The sequence below is a fragment of the Podarcis filfolensis genome (genome assembly GCF_964270895.1).
Source record: "Podarcis filfolensis genome assembly, chromosome: 3".
Classification (NCBI taxonomy): Eukaryota; Metazoa; Chordata; class Lepidosauria; order Squamata; family Lacertidae; genus Podarcis; species Podarcis filfolensis.
This window is the reverse complement of record NC_139606.1, coordinates 103661730-103683136: the sequence shown is the minus strand read 5'-3', so window position 1 is coordinate 103683136 and position 21407 is coordinate 103661730. Positions and strand designations below refer to the sequence as shown.

Genomic DNA, 21407 nt, shown 5'->3' with positions numbered 1-21407 from the left:
TTTCCAGTACTTCCGGGTTGCTGCGGGACGTAACCTGAAAGAACGTAACATGGAGCGGACATAACATGAGGTATAACTGTATGGGGTTGCAGCACTCATCTTGCTTTCAGGCCGAGGGAGCTGGCGTTGGTCCACAGACAGCTTTCCGGGTCATGTGGCCAGCATGACTAAACCGCTTCTGGCGCAACGGAACACTGTGACAGAAACCAGAGCGCACAGAAATGCCATTTACCTTCCCGCCGCAGCAGTACCTCTTTATCTACTTGCACTGGTGTGCTTTTGAACTGCTAGGTTGGCAGGAGCTGGGACAGAGCAATGGGAACTCACCCTGTTGTGGGGATTTGAACCGCCAACATTCTGATACACAAACCCAAGAGGCTCAGTGGTTTAGACCACAACGCCTCCCGTGTCTCATGTCACTTACTTTCAAGTACATGTAGCCTTAAAGACTAAATTGCAGCCTTATCCAGTGTGAGGGAGGTCTGGGAGGTTGCTCCCGGCCTAGGAAGAGATGCTGGAGATGTGGAAAGTGAGTTGCATGTTGTCTTGCCTGCAAATATCTAACCATCTCTCCCCCCCCCCCCTTTTAAATGTTACTTTCATCCTTAAAAGGTGATGGGTACATAATTCATTTGACCTGAAAGTGAAAGAATGGACTCATCAAGATCTAGGAGTTGAGGAGTTCTTAAGAGTAGATCCCTGTGCTAATGTGACGTGGAAGTGAGGAAGGAGGGGTTGTGTCTCTTTTGCCAAGTCTTTCATGGCAAGAGTATGATTTGTATTGTCTTAATAAAATGGATCTGGTATACACAGACTTTGTATTCTATTGGAAGCTACCTAGAGTGACTGGGGCAACCCAATCAGATGGGCGAGGTGTAAGTAAATAACTACAGTGGTACCTCGGGTTAAAAACTTAATTCATTCTGGAGGTTTGTTCTTAACCTGAAACTGTTCTTAACCTGAAGCACCACTTTAGCTAATGGGGCCTCCTGCTGCTGCCGCCGCACCACTGCTGTGCGATTTCTGTTCTCATCCTGAGGTAAAGTTCTTAACCCGAGGTACTATTTCTGGGTTATCGGAGTCTGTAACCTGAAGCATATGTAACCTGAAGCGTATGTAACCCGACGTACCACTGTATAGTAATTCATGCAGACCTTTTGAGATATTTTAAACTGCTCTCTTTAAGGAGAGACTAGACTGCCATCTTGGTTGGGAAAGTCTCAGAGCATCATAGTCACTGTCTTGGCAGGTACAGTGGTACCTCGGGTTACATACGCTTCAGGTTACAGACTCTGCTAACCTAGAAATATTACCTCGGGTTAAGAACTTCAGGATGAGAACAGAAATCGTGCTCCTGCGGCGTGGCAGCAGCAGGAGGCCCCATTAGCTAAAGTGGTGCTTCAGGTTAAGAACAGTTTCAGGTTAAGAACAGACCTCCGGAACGAATTAAGTACTTAACCCGAGGTACCACTGTAGTATAATAACAGTGATCTCAGAAAAGACTCGGAAGAACAGTTTTACAGTTGTTTATTATTATTATTATTATTATTATTATTATTATTATTATTATTATTACTACTACTACTACGTGCAGCTTTCATTAGGCTTGGCTTGAAAACAAGGTGAACCTCCTTTCAACACATCTAACGGTTCAGCTAAATTGAGTGAATGTTTATGTGATCAAATTTCAACAAGTACCATCCAGTTTTGTTTTTTTCTGGATTTCTGCATATGTTCACTTTTGAACATATGTTTTCTTCTGACTGTAGAGCTGATCAGGTTAGCTAGGGAAGTGACCTTTGGCGTGTGCCTGCGTCCTTTCCTGATGAATTAACAGCAAGAGCACTCTAAGACATGTTAGCTGAACTCAGGTTCCCTAGTGTTTCAAAAATGAAAGTGTGACCAGCATTGTAAAGGAAGAATTAGCAGCAATGCAGAGATACAGAACACTTGATGAGTATCTGCCTGGCACCTGGCTATTTGGGCTTCAGCTACCGATTTGTCAATTTCTTTTCTTTTCTTTTTTAAATATTTTATTAAGGGTTTTCTTGTTTTACAGTGTAAGTGTAATGCCTCGTATTTTTTTCCCCTTCCATGTAACATTTTTACAAATCCGTTTCATTTGATGAGGCATTAGGGAGAGAAGAAAAAAGAAAGAAAAAAAAGAAAGGGGGGTGGAGGGAGGGGAGATGGATGGGGGTGGGGTCGGGTAGCGGTGTTTCTATTATGCTTAATGTATGTAGAGTTTGGTGTCAGTGTGCTTGTGTTGTTCACTTGTGTTCCTTTGGTGGTGAGAGAGGTTGGGGTTGGCCTAGGGTGTGGTTGTTTGTTTGTGATTGGCTGTGGTGATCTTTGTTTTCGTGTGTGAGTGAGGTGGGTGGGTGTTTTGGATCAGGTTAGCCATATTGATTTATATGCTGTTGGTGGATTATTGTCGTTGTCCTGTTGGGCTATGTATGTGATAAAGGGGAGCCATACTTGTCAATTTCTTTTCGCTATCTAAATTGTAATGCGCCTGTGGATTTTGTTGCAAAGATCCCAGCAGCAAGGTTAGACGCTCTTCCGGAGGTCTCCAGGCAGCGGGGGGCGGGGGGGTGGGGAGAGAAAACTTAGGAACGTATAAGGCAGATGGAATGGGAGAGAGTGGGGAAAAGACAAAGTGAGGGAGGAAAAGGGGAGTTGGTCACGACTGGTTTCAGTTGTGGCCTTGGGGATCTGGCCTAATGTGTGCCCTTGTGGTGATGTGCAGTTGTGGAAATACCATTTAGGTTTCACCAAGCCCTTTACCACATGGGAGTGTAAGCCGTGCATGCGATAAGCTGCTGTCGGGGCTGGAGTCAGACTCAGGTCAGCATGAAAGACGCAGGATTCCCTTGTCAGTGGAGGTAACTATATCCAAGGAAATGGCATACAGCTCAGCAACACATCCCAGAAGGTCTTGTCCATGGGTAGGCAAACTAAGGCCCAGGGGCTGGATCCGGCCCAATCGCCTTCTAAATCTGGCCCGCGGAGGGTCTGGGAATCAGCGTGTTTTCACATGAATAGAATGTGTCCTTTTATTTAAAATGCATCTCTGGGTTATTTGTGGGGCATAGGAATTTGTTCATTCCCCCCCCCCCCCATATAGTCCGTGTTATGTACTGAAGTTCTCACCCTGGGCCAGCAGGGGGATACTGTAGATAGTTTTCACTCAGGTCCACGTCAGTTATTTCAGGCGGGAAACCCTGGGTTGTTGTTGCTACAATGTTGACAGCCGGCTGCCTATAAAAGCAGGCCGGCTGAGCTGTTTGCTGTTCAGTTCTGTCCAGCTTACAAGTAAAGAGCTGCTCTGGAGAAATCGCTGTGTCGTCTGCTATGTTCGCCCACAACTTAACAGTCCGGCCCCCCACAAGGTCTGAGGGAGAGTGGACTGGCCTCCTGCTGAAAAAGTTTGCTGACCCCTGGTCTTGCCCCTATGGAGCAGTTACAGGGGCTGAAGGTCCCTGCCTTCAGTCCCCTCCTCTCCCGGATGTTTCCCCAGCAGTCTCAAACTGCACCTGCCCACCTCTGGCCTCTGCGCTGCCCTCCTCCTTATCCTGCACGTTCTTTGAGACCAGCAGGGAGGGGAGCTTGTAGCAGCAGGAGAGGGAGACTCCCCCAATTCTTCAGCAGTCTCTCAGTCCCCCTCCTCTGCTTCAGCCTCGGTGTCTGAACTGCTCCCTGTCACAGGTTCCTCTCGCTCACTAAACCCTGTTGCCCCTTCAGCGTCCAGTCCTTCCTCCCAATCCTCTCCCTCTGACCTCTCTTCTGTGTCCCACCACCCATCCCCTGGCTCTGAGCCTTCTTTCTCTAGGATTTCCCTTGGGGGTTCCCCAGCTGGTTCCTCCTAACACTCCTCTTTGCCTACCCGTCCCTGACGGCTGCTTACCTTAAGGTCATGTGAACTTAAGGAACCATTGGTCCAGCTGTCTCAGTGTGTCTACACTCACGGGTAGTGGCTGTCCCAGGTTTCAGTCAGGCAGCCCTACCTGGAAATGAGAGGGATTGGCCTTCTGTATGCAAGGTAGATGCTGTTCTGCTGAAACATGGCCCTTCCCCAGGACCCAGTAGTTGTGTAAATTAACCATCATTGAAAGCCTTCTGTTGGGGAATGCATTGGGACTTAAATCACACACACACATACACTCTCCATCTCCCCCCCTCTCTCTCTCCTCTCTCTCTCTCTCTCTCTCTCTCTCTCTCTCTCTTTTTCTCTTTCTCTCTTTGAACAGACACCTCAGAATTTAAAAAGCTAAGTGTAAGTCATGGGAGAAATAATAAACAAACCTAGAAGAGCTTACACCTGGTGACACTGACTAAAATAATGCAAACTCCTTTTTGCTTCCATTTTTCATCTGTGCTGGGGAATATACTGACTCTGTGTCTTGGGAGATATAAACAAAACTTAGAGGCTCCTGAATTCAGTTCATGTAGAGGGGAGCTATGATTATACTAACATCTGTTGCTGGATAACCAGAGATATAAAACTGTGCATTGGGATGATGGGGAAACCTACAGCGCAGTTTGCAGGAATATGGGTTACGTCACAGAATGACTGGACCTATAATAGTCTTTATTACCTGGACATTTATTATGTGGTCTGTGGGGAGAGGGGGAATAGGCACAGAAGTCTTAACAGAACAGAACAAATATTTTAATTGCAGAGGAGCAGCTCTGATAACAGCAGGGGTATTGTTGAAGGGAATTTGGTCATATATAACCAGCATGCAAAGGAATATGAAGACCAGTAATGACAAGGTTGCAGTCATCGGTGGAATTTCTCAAGGAAATTAATTGTCCAATGTCCAGTGTCATTTCAGTACAAGGTGATGACATTCAACCACACCTGAGTCAAAAAAGGGTATATTTTTCACAAGCGTTTTCATCAGCATCGAAGTACGCAACTGCCACACACTTATATACAATATGATTTTGAGTGGATGATTGCTGTGAAAGCTTCGTAGTTCAGTGGCAGAAGGCCCCGTGTGAAATCCTTTAGAACTTCAGATCCTTGGTGTTCATAAACGGATCTGCTAGCGATCTATGAAGCCTCTTTGCTGAATTGTTGTAAGTCCTGGGGTTGTTTTTTCGTTTGGCTGCTTTTGGCTTAATATTTATTTTGCATTGGTTGCAAATATAATCACACGCCCTGGGATTGCTTTGGCTATGAAGAGCGGGCGATGAACATTACAAACAAATAAATAAATAAAGCTGCAGAACGGCGGCGGCATTTTGTTTGCAGTTTTCCTCAGTAAAAATGACGCTTTAAAAAAATATATGCATAAGCCTCTTAGCATCTGTCTCGTATCAGACTGACCCTGAAATACCAAACTGCCTTGGCCTTGTTCCACGTGAGAGCTCATTCCTGGGGACGGCATCAGATGGAGAGCAGCAACTGTTGAATTACCCTTTGTTTGCCTTTCTATGGCCAGCTTGTAACCTGAGGAGCGCAAAAATGTGCAGCTATTTGTAGGCGCTGGCTTCAGAGCGCTAATTGTGAAATCTCCGAGGTAGGAAGCTAGCCTGATTCTGCTGCTAGGTTCACGGCGGACCAATTCCCACCGTGGCATTGTCAATGGGCATGTGTCCTCAGGACTGGCCACGTGACCCAACTTGCTCTCTGTCAGCGGCGTGACCCAGAAGTCCCAGTTGGTTGTTTGGTGAGGTAGGGACCATTCAACTTCTGCTTCCTGCCATTCATTGATCCTTTTCCATTGCTCCATTCCAGCTGCAGTTACTCATTGAAGCAGTTGAAACTCTCCTTCCTTCCTTCCTTCCTTCCTGGAGAGGGAGAGAGAGCACAACACAACATAGGCCACTCACAGCACCTCGGGCTGTTCTGCTGACTAAGACCCCATTTGCATCACCAAGTAACAACTGGTTAAATTTAATTCTGCTGGTGCTACCGTCACACAAACTCACTGACTGTAGGTATTAGCGCTAGTATTATTATAAAAGCAATTATCAAGTTAGTTCTTGCATCTTGGTAGGGCATAGGGGTGTAAACTCAGAAATCTGATGCTGAGTTTCTGCATAACTCGAGTTAACATGTTTGCGGACGCTCTCTGAATAGGGACACACAGGAAAAGACTGAAATGATGAACTGTTGCTCATAGATGTGAAGCCTCAATTGGCATTGCTGGCCGGTCTCGGAAGTCAGGCCTGGCCTTCTCTGGGAAGAGGGGAGATTGAGGCTGCGTGCAAGTTACTCATTGTCACATCAGCTTTGGGACCTTTTAGCTTAGAGGAGGGTTTCCCAAACTTGGGTCTCCAGGCGTTTTGGGACTACAAAATTGCAGTCTGAAAAACATCTGGAGACCCAAGTTTGGGAAACAAACTTAGAGGAAGGACATGTAAGAGGTGACACGATAGAAGTTTATAAAATTATGCAAGGAATAGAAAAAGCAGGTAGAGAAAAGTCGTCACCCCCCCCAGAACACTAGAACTCATAGACATAATAATAATAATAATAATAATAATAATAATAATAATAATAATAATAATTTATTTATACCCCGCCCATCTGGCCGAGTTACCGCAGCCACTCTGGGTGGCTTCCAATCAAGTGTTAAAAACAATACAGCATTAAATATTGAAAACTTCCCTAAACAGGGCTGCCTTCAGATGTCTTTTAAAGATAAGATAGCTACTTATTTCCTTCACATCTGAAGGGAGGGAGTTCCACAGGGCAGGCGCCACTACCGAGAAGGCCCTCTGTCTGGTTCCCTGTAACCTGGCTTCTCGCAGTGAGGGAACCGCCAGAAGGCCCTCAGCGCTGGATCTCAGTGTCCAGGCTGAACGATGTGGGTGGAGACGCTCCCTTCAGGTATACAGGTATAATGAAGCTGAGTGTTGGAAGATTCAGGACAGATAATAGAAACCACTTCTTCATGCAGCAAATAGATGGCTCTCCAGATGTTGGTGGACTACATTTCCCATTGTTCCTGAGCATGTCCCAACAACATCTGGAGGCCCACTCACCTGCCCTAGGTAAAAAGTAAAGCACCTGACCACTTTTAAAAATTTCCCAGGACAGCAAACCTAGGTAGATTGTGTGCCTTAGATTTGTCCCGAATGCGGAGATGTATCTGTTTACCTGCCTGGGTGCATGTTCAGGGCTTGTGATCTGCATCTTGCGTATCTGCGGAAAGGTACAAAGAACCCCTTCAGCTTTTATTTGCCTTGGAAACATCTGCTAGGTGGAACTCCCCTACAGGCTTCCAGTACAGATTTTTACTGCAGCATCTGAAGGAAAGAGCCCATGGGCTATGCCCATTCCCGTTTTATATCTGTTTATTGGCCAGATCAAAGCACCGACTTTCAGTAAGCTTTCTTCAAAGGACATTTATGTGCGGAAATGTCGCCCCTTCCCTCGCTTCTGCGACCCTCCTTTGAAAATTCTGAAACACATGAGCTTCAGGTTAGACCATTCCAGGTAGCCGCAAAATGATGAACCCCAGTTGCAGCAAAGCTTTGGAATTTGCAGAGCTAGCAGCTTCAAGACCAGGCAAGGATTCTTGGGGATATTTTAGGCTGCTGTAGAATGGCATTTCTTAGCCTTTCCCCACCCCCTTCTTTCTTTTACAACGCACAGGTCCAGCCTCTTGATCCATTTTTTTCAAGTTCAAAGGATGGCTGAAACACACTTTAATGCAACGAAGGCTAACAATCCCTACCCTGCCATTTTCAGTTTCTCAATTTGTGCAACAAGTTTTTGCAGAAGGATTTACAAATAAATAAATCACCACACGCCTTTCCCTTAAGTTAGCACAGTCATACATCCAGACACAGTTATGGAGTAGCATTTTCCCCACAAGCACTCAAAATGTTGTTGCTGGGAAAATGTGTCTCTCCATCACTACCAATATTGCTTCAATAATGATGATGATGATGATGATGATGATGATGATGATAATAATAATTTATTTATACCCCGCCCATCTGGCTGGGTTTCCCCAGCCACTCTGGGCGGCTTCCAACAAAATATTAAAATACAGTAATCCTTCAAACACTAAAAGCTTTCCTAAACAGGGCTGCCTTCAGATGTATTCTAAAAGTCTGGTGGTGGTGGTTCTCTTTGACATCGGATGGGAGGGAGTTCCACAGGGCAGCGCCACTACCGAGAAGGCCTTCTGCCTGGTTCCCTGTAACTTGGCAGTGAGGGAACCACCAGAAGGCCCTCGGCACTGGACCTCAGTTTGCTATGATGTCTTCTTAGACCTGTGACATCAGTAGTGAACAGTGAAACAACTTTTTTCCATACCCGCCATGATTTTGTTCATCTTTCAAACCTATTTTTTAAAAAATACTTTTGTGCAATCTTATAGGAGGCAGAGGGGGTGGCACTGTGGGTAAAACCTCAGTGCCTAGGACTTGCCGATCGTATGGTCGGCAGTTCGAATCCCCGCTGCAGGGTGAGCTCCCGTCGTTCGGTCCCTGCTCCTGCCCACCTCGCAGTTCGAAAGCACCCCTAAGTGCAAGTAGATAAATAGGTACCGCTTTATAGCGGGAAGGTAAACAGCGTTTCCGTGCACTGCGCTGGTGCTGGCTCGCCAGAGCAGCTTCGTCATGCTGGCCACGTGACCCGGAAGTGTCTTCGGACAGCGCTGGCTCCCGGCCTCTTAAGCGAGATGAGCACGCAACCCCAGAGTCAGTCACGACTGGCCCGTACGGGCAGGGGTACCTTTACCTTTACCTTATAGGAGGCAGAGTCCTTCCATGTGCTACTCAAGCAACAAGGAACGCTTGGGATATTCACACAAACATAAAAAAATGGCAAATGCTACCATCTCCTTCTGCTTCCCATAGCAATGCCCCTCCTTTTTCTTGGACCTCATCAAATATAGCCTTTTGAATTTTGATCCTCGAGAAGCATTCGTACAACCCTAATTTTAAGCTATAGCTGCTTTGCTTTCTGCTTTTGATATTTGGGACACAAATTTGGTAAGGTTGACAGCAAGGCCTCTCCTTACCTCCATCAGATAATACCTTGCTGGGAGTAAACACAGAATATTTTCCATTTCTGAAAATACTTTTTTTCCCTTTCTTTTTTCTTTTTTGTAATGCTAATTGCTAACCCAAGGATTAGCTATAATACCAGCCAAACTGGGCAGTTTCAAAGTTGTAATTAACTTATTTCTTCCCCCTAGGTGATTATCCCTAGGAAGCATGTATGTAAAATATTTATTTAAAAAATAATGTGTGCATGCACACAAAGACTTTCTTCTTTTTGAACAGTGTGTGTGTTTGGGTGTGTGAGCAGGGTAAATTAAAACCAAAAGCACATATTCAAACCTGCTGAATTTGATCCCAGTTAATTTAGTATGTCCGGGGGGGGGGGGGGGCGGGGCGGGTAGAATCCAGTTTGAAATTTTCTGAAAAACCCATGTTATTAATTTTGAAATAATCTTGGGAAAATGGAGTTGTGGTTCACCGCTCAGGGTCATCTGAACAAGCTTTCGGATCCTTGTAACATTTCCCGCATGTGTGAACTGAGGATTCTGGGAGGCCCTACTCTGATTTTGTGATCCGTAAAACGTAAGAGTCATTTACAGTCCAGCTATGGCGCCTTAGTCTTTATAGCTTAAGGCAATAAAGCTCCTGCTGTTAGGTCTGGCAAATCTCAGTTTTGGTGTCCAGGTGGTGCCCATCTCATAAGCACTTCAGGGCCTTGTTAAGGTATATATTTAGCAATAAAACTCTTCTTTCCACATAAAATTATTCCATTCTGAATTTACAAGTTAGGATAGAATGCCTTTGTGTGGGTTTCACATTACAGCAATGTGCTCCACACCTAGACAGCTAGGTGGCGTGGATTGGAGAGGAGTTTAATGTTGACGCTCGTCCTTTCTTGAAGCTCCCAACTCTGTTTACATGTCCTAGATAGGCTCTTTCTTGCAAGACCACTTTCCTTGTGTAAATGCCATCGTTGGAGAGTAATCATGTGGGAAGCAGCACTATTTCAGGGCTAAAATCATGCTCTCCAACCATATTTTGAAGGTCTAAAAACTTTTGGGTAACTTACTAGTGGAAAGCCACTAGAAGTTTTCTTTTGTTTCATCGGGAGGAAAAGACTCATGCAGCTTACAGTCAGGCCATGGCAGTAGACTAGAGCCTGCCATTTTCGAAAGAGCTTCACAACTCAAACTTGAGAACAGCGTTTTGGGTGGGTGTGCATCAGACTTTTTGAGGGTTCTGGTCTTCTGCCTGTGGCAACAGCACACTTTTGCCCTGGATACATCTTAGAGAGCCAGTGTGGTGTAGTGGTTAAGAGTGGTGTACTCGTAATCTGGTGAACTGGGTTCGATTCCCCGCTTCTCCACATGCAGCTGCTGGGTGACCTTGGGCTAGTCACACTTCTCTGACGTCTCTCAGCCTCACTCATCTCACAGAGTGTTTGTTGTGGGGGAGGAAGGGAAAGGACAATGTTAGCCACTTTGAGACTCCTTTGGGTAGTGATAAAGCGGGATATCAAATCCAAACTCTTCTTCTTCTTCTTCTAATAGCTCAGGGCAGGAGGGAAGAACCTTTGCAGAAGAAGAATTATAAGTGTCAATGGAATTTTTAAAGATCTCCACAATCCCAAGAATTAGAAATTTAGTTGATCTTTTTCAATGGCTGCTGGGATTCTTCCAACGCAGCCAGCCCAATATGTTAGTCTTACTATAATTTAAGGATGCATATTATTTTCCTCTATCACCCCCTTAAAAATAAATAAAAAACTTCCATGGTTTGAGGTCTTATCTGCTTTCTCCTTTGATTTTTTTCCAGCTGTTGGGACTCAAGCTAAGATATCCTTCACGAAGGAGCCGTACTCCCAGGATGCTTTCCATGGCCGCAGCGCCATTTTGCGCTGCGAAGTGGAGGACCCAAGAGACACAGAGTTTGAGTGGCTGCAGAATGGGGTCCCCGTCCAGGACACTGAGCGCCGATTCAAGGAAGGGAGCAGCCTTCAGTTCACATCTGTCGACCGGCATCAAGATGGCGGGAACTTCCAGTGTGTGGCCAGGAACGTAGTGACTGGAGAAGAAGCTCGGACCACAAATGCATCTTTTAACATAAAGTGTAGGCGCACCTTGGTTACAAACTGGGCTTGGTTGGTTGGTTTCGGCACCAGCATTATTGAATCCAAACTGGCACGAACGATTGATTGTATTTGAAATATGTATGTGCTGCCTTTCAGAGAGAAGCCTTCCCAAAAGTGTTAAAAAATAATTATGGCAACAAACTAAAAGAGTAGCCTTCAAACTACTTGTATACAAATATACAATAACTTTTTTAAAAAATCAACAGTGGGAACCAAACCCGCCCCACTCCCCCAAGGTTTTTCATACACACCAACTTTATATCTAGTCTAAACTACAGTGAGTGGTACCTCGGGTTACGAACTTAACTCGTTCTGGAGGTCCGTTCTTAACCTGAAACTGTTCTTAACCTGAGAACCACTTTAGCTAATGGGGCCTCCTGCTGCCGCTGCGCAATTTCTGTTCTCATCCTGAAGCAAAGTTCTTAACCCGAGGTACTATTTCTGGGTTAGCGGAGTCTGCAACCTGAAGCGTCTGTAACCCGAGGTACCACTGTATATACACCCACAAGAAGTTGGTTTTATGGAGTGGGGTTGGTATGGATTTGTATATTTCAATATACAGTCGTACCTTGGAAGCCAAACGCCTTGCGAGTCAAACATTTTGGCTCCCGAATGCCGCAAACCCGAAAGTGAGTGTTCTAGTTTGTGAACGTTTTTTGGAAGCCGAATGTCCAGCACAGTTTCTGCAGCTTCCAATTGAGTGCAGGAAGCTCCTGCAGCCAATCGGAAAATCAGAAGCTGTGCCTTGGTTTTCGAACGTTTTTGGAAGTCGAACGGACTTCCGGTACAGATTGTGTTTGAGAACCAAGGTATGACTGTATTGTTACGTACCACATTAGGAACCTTTGGGCTGAAGAGTAGAAAAACAAATAGTAAATAGAGAATAAGAGTTGGTGGCTAAACGAGCTAGAAAAACACCTCATGCTACTTTCTAGAGAGAGCCTGCGCAACAATTTGACATAATGTTATAAGGCGCTTTTTTTTTTTTTTTTAACCCTGGGTTCCACATCGCTGTTAGGTTATCAGGAAAGTCCACTTTTGTGTGAACCGTTACTCAAAAAGCCAGGACCTTAAAATAGCCAATTTTGCGACACATACAAATACGTACCTTAAAACACGCACCTGCTGTTCCTTTCACCCGGATCGCAGGCATGCCGGGTGTGCTCAGACTCTCTTTCCATGCGCGCACATATGTATTCTCTCAATCACACCGGCACAAGAATGCCCTCAGCAGGCAGCAAGGAAAAGGGGCTTTAGAGAAACTGCTGTTCTCCCCTCCCGGTAGACAAAAAACTGCAAGGAAAGTGTGCAGCTACTATATTGGCCCGAAGCCTGGAGCCAAGCAGGTTTGTCTCTGATCAGAGGCTGCCTCGCAACCCTGCGCATGTTCTGCCATCAGCCCCACTGCAAAAAGGTGGGATGAAGATTAAATGCATAACCGTCCCGTGAGCTGCAGCTGCATATTTTTCCCTGAGGCAAGCGATTGTTCCAGAAAGCAGCTGCTCAAATGGCAGAGCTTTACGGCTCTCTTACAGTAGCTTAGTCCCATTGGCCATCACCTAGACAGAGCCAACTCTTAGAGCCAGGCTGTACGGAAGCCTACTACAAATGTCATTCTTGGTTCATAGTGAGGCCAACACAAAAGGAGTCAGGAGGGATTTGCAAGGAGACAGATGTAAGCAATGGAGAGAATGTCTGGTTTAGCATGCCGGTTCAGGTTTAGCACCTCAGGTGTAAATCCTCTGCCTGGCACATTTCGATGTTTGCCCTCTCTCTCTCTCTCTCTCTCTCTCTCTCTCTCTCTCTCTCTCTCTCTCCATCCTGCCATGAATTCTGCCGCAGAGCCGCAGGAATGTGACATCCTCATTAGTGGCCCAGCTGTGCTCTTCAGTGTGATCAGATAACATATACAATAGCTCTCACCTGCTGCAATGTAATTGTAGAAAGTCCACTCTGGATAGGGTTGCCATATTTCAAAAAGTAAAAAACCAGGACACCCTGAAAGTTGTTGAGCCAGTTGTTGAGCCAGGACAAAGCGCCGCCTTTCAGAAACCCCTCCTCTCCCTCCGGATGTCAACTGCACTTTTGAAATCCCGTTAATTTTCAGGAAAATCTGGACGTATGGCAGCTCTAACTTTGGAACAGTGTTAGAAACTCAAGATTTATAAGCCAGGCGGCAAATGGCTCCTTAGACCAGGGTTACAGTCAACAAATTAGAATACCTAGTTGCCATTTTTTGAGCCAGGCGGCTCGAAAGTCGTAATTTTCAATACGATTTTTTTGGTTCCTGAAATTCATTCTGACTGTGCAGATAAAATATAACAGGTAGAATTCTACAGGATGCATTGCCAGTGGGTGAAAACAGTCAAATCCAAGGATCCCCAGGCAGACATCTCCAGATGGTGGAGACTTCAGGTGTCATCCTGGCAACCTGGGCATCTTCACTGATAGACAGGTGAAAAATGCGCCTGGCAAATTTCAGGCGCTGCTTTGGAAACGTCCCAGGACTTTTGTGATGCACCAAAACAACAAGTACTACATATGACTGGAGCATTTGTAAATATAGGCATTTGACAAGAGAACCTAGACTTCGCTCCATCTTCCAGTGTGGTGTAGTCTCGTAATCTGGTGAACTGGGTTCACGTCTCCGCTCCTCCACATGCAGCTGCTGAGTGACCTTGGGCTAGTCACATTTCTCTGAAGTCTCTCAGCCCCACTCACCTCACAGAGTGTTTGTTGTGGGGGAGGAAGGAAAAGGAGATTGTTAGCTGCTTTGAGACTCTTTTGGGTAGTGATAAAGTGGGATATCAAATCCAAACTCCTCCTCCTCCTCCTCTTCTTCTTCTTTCACCGTGGCAGGGCTGCTCCTTGAAATATCAATAACTTTTGACTAGAGGTAGGGAACCTGTGTCTCTCCAGGTGTTGGTTGGGACTCCGACTCCCACTAGCCCAAGCCAGCAAGGCCAGTAGCCAGAACTCGTGGGAGTTGTAGTCCAGGAACACCTGGAGGGCTGCAGGGCCCCCACCCCTCCTTTTGACCCATATGTACCTAATTCTTTGACTGGGGGAATTTCCCAGCTGCATAGAATGGAATCCTTCCATATGGAAACCGAAATTTTCCACCTGCCGTTTTTGTTGAGCCTCAAACTATAGGTGGCACAACACTTCTTCTGCTAGTTATTACCTGGCCTCCTGTTCTCAGTACCCCAGGGCTCGAGCAGGTGCAGAGCTGGCTGCCCCATGAGAGCTCGCTGCTTTTTGTATAGCTATCTCCAAGCACAAATTGAACAGAGGCTGTATCTTACTAGCTTTTTCACCTGAGGCTGCCACTCTAAGGCTTCCTAAAGTTTATGTGTTAATATAAAAGTACCTGATGCGATGATGATGATGATGATGATGATGATGATGATGATGATAATAATAATATAACATAATACAGTGGTACCTCTGGATGCTAATGGGATCCGTTCCGGAGCCCCGTTCGCATCCTGAAGCGAACACAACCCGCTTCCACGCATGCGTGGGTCGCAATACGCTGCTTCCGTGCATGCCGTCATTTTGAGCGTCTGCGCGAGTGGCGAAACCCGGAAGTAACACGTTCCGTTACTTCCAGGTCGCTGCGGAGCGCAACCCGAAAATGCTCAACCCGAAGCATATTTAACCCGAGGTATGACTGTATAGGCAGGGCTGATAAATGGTTTGCGTTGCCAATATACAGCTCAGTGGGGGTTTTCCCCAGTGCAGAGCAAGTGCCATCATGCAAAGGTGGAAGCCGTCTTGCATTCCTGCAGTGACCCTTTGACACCTGGTGTCAGGTATACGGATGCTTCCATTTCCAAAGCACAGAGGCCTGAAAGTGACCTTTGTTTTGTTTTCTCTCCCCACCCTCTTTTCATTAGGGATCGAAACAGGGGGAGTTGTCCTGAAGAACCCGGCCAGAGTGGAAGATATACAGAGTTCTGCTCCAGTAACGTTGCGATGCCATATTGATGGGCACCCTCGGTAAGGAGTCGCCAATGTGAATGATCTTCTCCCGGCTACCTCTCCTGCATTCCCACCCCAGAAAAGACACCCTTGGAAACTCCTTCTTCCATTAAACTTTTCTTTAAAGAATTTTTAAATTGGTTTTTAAACAAATGCACTAGATACCAAACACTTATCCAGCAGTACTTGCAATGGTGTTTGTTTTATCCATGGTCTCTAGACATGCACGTACACATTCAACATTCAGATATATTACTTAGACATAGCCTCTCCATTGAGAATAGGGAGCGGTTGGGATAACAAGGTCCTGATTTGGGTCATTAACATAGTTGAAAGGGTTATTGGAAGGTATCTCTATTCGTTATGCCTTTAAGTGCCCTCCTGCAATGTCTGAGGAGCTCAGACATTGCTGTATCCCAGATATTATCCTCCCATACATTCTGGAGTATTTCAGTCTGGTTCGTTCTTCAAGAAACTTTTAAGCACTAAGAAGAGTTTAATAGAACAAATCTGAACTTCAGAGAGAAGGTAGATTTTCATGCCTCTTGCCGATGCCTGAATAGGCTGTGGGAATTTGAAAATGATTCAGAGAGTTTTGATGATTTCCCTGTGGGCTGTAATCAAACTGCCTGTGTCTTCCCAGCCCAACGAGCCAGTGGTTCCGGGATGGGACCCAGATTGAAGACTACCGAACCAACTATTCCATCAGCAACAAGGAACAGACGTTGACCCTCAAGAGCGCCAGCCCAGATGACAACGGGGTCTATTTCTGCTGTGCTCGGAACGCCATGGCCTCGGTGTGCAGCAGCAACAACTTCACTCTCAACATCATAGGCAAGTGGGTGTTTTTCTCATTGTGGAAAAGGTCTCGAGTGATGGCTGCATTACCTTTTGTTGGACACAGGGTAAGCCCAGGGGTGTAGTTGCCCAAGAACTGCATCCAAGAGATAACCACAGGGGCCTCTTCAGAGAGCTCTATAGAAGAATCTTGCATCACAGTGTTGGACCTGCTTGGATGTTGCGTTCTAGCCAGAGGTGTGCCTGCAGATATAAAAGCCCCCATCCTCATTCTGTTGTGCCTCTTTGCCTTTTATTTTAACAACAACAACAACAACAATTTATTTATATCCCGCCCTCCCTAGCGGAAGCCAGGCTCAGAGTGGCTAACAACAATAAAAGTAACACAGCATTCTAAAATCAATTCATTCTAAAATCAATTCAAAATCAAATTAATGGCAACCATTGGACTAGAGTTATGTGAGGATTACCAAAGGAAGGAAACTACAGTGGTACCTCGGGTTACAAATACCTCAGGTTACAAACACTTCGGATTACAGACTCCGCAAACCCGGAAGTAGTACCTCGGGTTAAGAACTTTACCTCAGAATGAGAACAGAAATTGTACGCCGGTGGTACAGCGGCAATGGGAGACCCCATTAGCTAAAGTGGTACCTCAGGTTAAGAACGGTTTCAGGTTAAGAACGGTCCTCTGGAACAAATTAAGTTCATAACCAGAGGAACCATTGTATTGACCCGGAGGAGGGAACCCTGGGTAATTCAGGAGGGACACAAATAAGTGCTTCTTCAGACTGCACACAGTGTCATGGACTGGCAATGGAGTGGTGGGAGGCACCAGCTGGGAAGAAGGCTTAGAGACACAGAGACAGGAGATTGGTGGTGGAATGATGACGAGTGGTCAGAGGGAGCAGACCGGGAGGAGGAGATCAGAGAGGCTACTGAAGAAGCCAGGGGGTCTGCCCCTCCTGCCGCGACCAGCTCCTCTCCCCGCTGGTCTTCTAGGACCAGAAGAGGTATGAAGAGGGTGGAGCAAAGACAGACAAAGCAACAGAGTCTCAGATCGATTGGCAAGGACCCAGGGAAAGAAGAGACTTAGGGAACTGTGGGAAGGCCGGGACCTTCAGTCCTCGCAACTGCCTCGTTGGGGCAAGATCTGCCGGGAAGAGTTGCTGTGCTCACTAGGCCTGGCCTCCTGAGCTGCTTGTGTCTTTGAATAGAGAGTTCGCTGAAACCGTATGAGTTGTTACTGCTCCTGGCACCCACCCCTGACACCGGGTGGCTGACTGCCACAAGGTGTAACAGTGAAGCACAAAGCTGTCAGTGGCCGCTAGTCATGATGGCTATATATTATTTTGGGGTCAGAGGCAGTATGCCTTTGGGTCTAGTTGCTGGGGCTCAAGAAGTGCTGTGCTCATTTCCTGGGCTTCCTATAGGCATCTGATGGGCCATTGTGGACCAGATACAGATGGGCTATAATAATAATAATAATAATAATAATAATAATAATAATAATTTTTATTTATACCCCGCCCTCCCCAGCCAAGGCCGGGCTCAGGGCGGCTAACAAGCAATAATAAAAACAAGTTGAATGAATACAACTTAAAAACAAGATTAAAATACAACATTAAAATATTAAAATGCAGCCTCATGACAGGAGGAGAAAGGAAAAAGAAAAAAGAAAGAGGGGGAGGGAATCAAATTGGCTCCAAACCAAAGGCCAGGCGGAACAACTCTGTCTTACAGGCCCTGCGGAAAGAAATCAGATCCTGCAGGGCCCTGGTCTCATGAGGGAGAGCGTTCCACCAGGCCGGAGCCAGTGTTGAAAAGGCCCTGGCTCTGGTTGAAGCTAATCTAACTTCCTTAGGGCCTGGGACCTCTAGGGTGTTTCTGTTTATGGACCTTGAGGCTCTCCGTGGGGCATACCGGGAGAGGCGGTCTCGTAGGTTCGAGGGTCCTAGGCCTAGGGTCTTATGCAATAAACCATTACTTTCTCATGTTCCCCTTTTCCTCATGCCAGATGAAAGCTTTCCCCGTCCCGTGATTGTTCCTGAGAACCAGATTGTCAATAGGAATGAGGAGGCCATGTTCCACTGCAAGTTCCAAGCTGTGCCACCTCCCACCCAGGAATGGCTATTCGAAGACGACACTCCTGTTTCCAATAAGTCCAGGTAATCCGCCCTTTTAAGGACAGAAAACATTCTGGTGGGCGCTGCTCATGTGAAATATATATTTCCTATTTCCTTCCAGCGTAAGGGAAGTGGACGTAGCTGGAGCCTGGCAAAACGGCTTACTCTGTGGTATCAATCCCTTCATACATTAATTAGGCTTAAGCATACAGGTCTGCTTTATTTTTCATTGGTATCCTTTTATTCAAGACACAACTGCAACTTACGTTAATAGAAAGCCCACCTGAAAACATGGTCAGCTATGGTTAGGTCTAAAGATGCACCAATCCTTCCCATTCACAATAATTATTATGTCTTATATGCGCTTTTTAAAATACATATATATGTGGGTTAAACCACAGAGCCTAGGACTTGCCGATCAGAAGATCAGCGGTTCGAATCCCCGCAATGGAGTGAGCTCCCGTTGCTCGGTCCCAGCTCCTGCCCACCTAGCAGTTCAAAAGCACGTCAAAGTGCAAGTAGATAAATAGGTACCGCTCCGGCGGGAAGGTAAACAGCGTTTCCGTGCGCTGTTCTGGTTCGCCAGAAGCGGCTTAGTCATGCTGGCCACAAGACCCGGAAGCTGTATGCCGGCTCCCTCAGCCAATAAAGCGAGATGAGTGCCGCAACCCCAGAGTCGGTCACGACTGGACCTAACGGTCAGGGGTCCCTTTACCTTTACTATATGCTTTTTTATGATGAAACATTCATGATCCTGTATTCATTCTGCGCTCTCTTCTGCTTTGGTAGCCTTGTGGTTTTGACTTATAATGTCTGTCATGATGGAAATTTCAGTATAAAATATTTATCTAAAAATACGGTGTGGGGGGTGGGGTTGCACAGAGGTAAGCCTGCCTTTGCCTGTAAGCACCTCTTCTGCTGAAAGGTCACTGATGCCAGTCTTCTTCTCTCCCTGTCCCCAAAGGACGGTGCTGTTCTCCAACGGCTCTTTGCTGATACCTCAGGTGAAACCACGCAGTGCAGGAGTCTATAAATGTGTTGGTCGCGGGCAGAGGGGGAAGGCCGTTGTTTTGGAGGCAACGTTACAGCTGGCAGGTATGACGAGCACCTCCAAAAGATTTCTTGCTTACTGAATTCATTGTTACATCTCTTTTTCCCCAAAAGAGGGCATGGGTAGCAAAAAACAAAACATAACACGGTGTTAAAACAAAACGCAATTACAAATAAAAGCACATTTAAAACGGTTGAAAGCCTCTTAAAATAATTAAAAACATTGGCAGACAGGCCCATAAGAATTCCACTGTTATTAATTTCAGTGTTGCCAGGGAGACAGAGTCTTTCATTTGTCAAATGCTGCCTGAGATTTAATAGTAATTTCTTTCTTTCTTTCTTTCTTTCTTTCTTTCTTTCTTTCTTTCTTTTTCTATTGCAATTTTAATAAAATGGTGTCGGGGGGACGGGACAATTCCACCAATGGAGAACTGCCTCGCCAAGAAGACCGTATTGTGGGTCAGCGCTAACCAGGCAACAACCTGACAGTGGCAACAGCAGTGGAGCTTCCCCTGCTGATAGCAGGGCCCAATATGGTTGATACCAGGAACCACACTGTTTTTAGGGATTATGAGGATATTCCCCTAGCTTCCAAGGCTTTGGTCTGAAGGGTCTGGTCCTTGACATAATTCTGGGTAGGGCAGAGCTGACTGAATTTGGCCTCCTTCACCCCTTTCCCCAAGACCTGAGTGGTCTACATGTGGCAATATAACACTGATTTCCCCCTCACCTCTAATCACTTACTTATCTTTCAGTGGGACGAGGTTCAGTTGAATCTGCTCTTTTATTACATACATCGGAGCATTTCAGGCCTTCCATAGAATCATTTATACACTTCTCTTTACGGTTCGCTTTTTTCAAGTCCCTTTGAATTCACTTTCCTGAAAAATACAACTACAGTTGTACCTTGGAAGTCCAACAGAATCCGTTACAGAAGTCCGTTTGACTTCCAGAACGTTCGAAAACTGAAGCATGGCTTCTGATTGGCTGCAGGAAGCTCCTGCAGCCAATCGGAAGCCCCGTTGGAAGTTTGGCATCCAAAAGAACGTTTGAAAACCGGAACAGTCACTTCCGGGTTTGTGACGTTCGAGAACTAGGCTGTTCGACTTCCAAGGTACGACTGTAACAGCGAATAAGAATATGGTCAATTGCTGTAAAAGAAAAATTAAAGAGATTACATGAACTGAATTACACAAATGATGTATATGATTTTGTGGAAATACGGCATCCTTTTATAAAATACTTTGCTGATAACCCTGAAGAACGGTAACCGCCAAAATCACAGATGGGACTTGAGCAAACTTAACTAGATTGATCCATCCTGGAGGGGGGGTAAGTTGGGATTCTGTTTTTGTATCTTTAATTTTTTTGAAATCAATAAAACATTATTATTATTATTATTATTATTACTACTACTACTACTACTACTACTACTACTACTAATACTAATACTAATACTAATACTACTACTACTCCCAAATATGAGGCTACATATTTGTGGCATGGTCCATCCTCAGCTCTCCCCAATCTGACACTGCTGCCTTCTAAGTTCAGCACCTGCATTTCTCCTCAGAAATTGAAGATTTCACCTACCTGTTTGGACCAAAGACGTTCATTGCCAACAAAGAGCAACGGGTGTCCTGCATAGCGCCTCGGGGAGTCCCTGAACCCCGTATCTGGTGGGAGAGAAATGGCGCCCCACTCCCTGCGACTGGCAGGGTACACCAAGAAGCCGAGGACCTCGTCTTCACTAGCGTTGTAGAAAAGGACTCTGGAGTGTACACCTGTCATGCGGTGAACAAGGCTGGAGAGAAGAAGCAGAACCTGACCATCACAGTAGCAAGTAAGCAGACTCCTTTTGCAGATACGGAGAGCACGGAAGGAGCACCGTGTGGGAGAGAGTCATGGGTGGTGTGGGATTGAGAGGAAAGGAAAGGGAGGGTCCAGTTCTGGTTCTGGGTTGAGAGTTTGATGGACAAAACCAGCTACCCCTTGGTTCTTGGGACTGGATTGGCCCTGCACTGGAGTTTTGGCCTGAACTGTGGTTTTCCCAAGATCAGCGGTGAGGAAGCTCGGGTCTGGGGACTGAATATGGCCCTCCAGTCCTCTCTATATGGCCCTCAGCACTCTTCCCAGGCCCAGCTCCAGGCTATTTCCCTCAATGGCTCTGCTCTGCTCCCTCCCCAGAGTCCTTTTTCCTGGCTGGAAACTGCCCTTGAACTGTAATAATTGATAGAATCATAGAGTTCCATAAATTCACAGAATCATAGAGTTGGAAGGGACCACAATGTATGTGCTGCTGGTGTGTGTGGAAACCTCAGGCTTTTGGTGTACCCAGGTGCGAG

General features: G+C 46.0%; 1 protein-coding gene across 1 annotated transcript in view; it reads left to right on the top strand.

Annotated features, from left to right (window-relative positions):
- PTK7 (protein tyrosine kinase 7 (inactive)) overlaps positions 1-21407 on the top strand; it is a 110571-nt gene that overhangs the window by 65971 nt on the left and 23193 nt on the right. The window contains exons 2-7 of the mRNA XM_083604978.1: positions 10789-11082; positions 15004-15106; positions 15732-15922; positions 17904-18054; positions 18977-19107; positions 20636-20905. Coding sequence (XP_083461104.1) covers positions 10789-11082; positions 15004-15106; positions 15732-15922; positions 17904-18054; positions 18977-19107; positions 20636-20905 — 1140 coding nt within the window. The remainder of the gene's footprint in view (positions 1-10788; positions 11083-15003; positions 15107-15731; positions 15923-17903; positions 18055-18976; positions 19108-20635; positions 20906-21407) is intronic.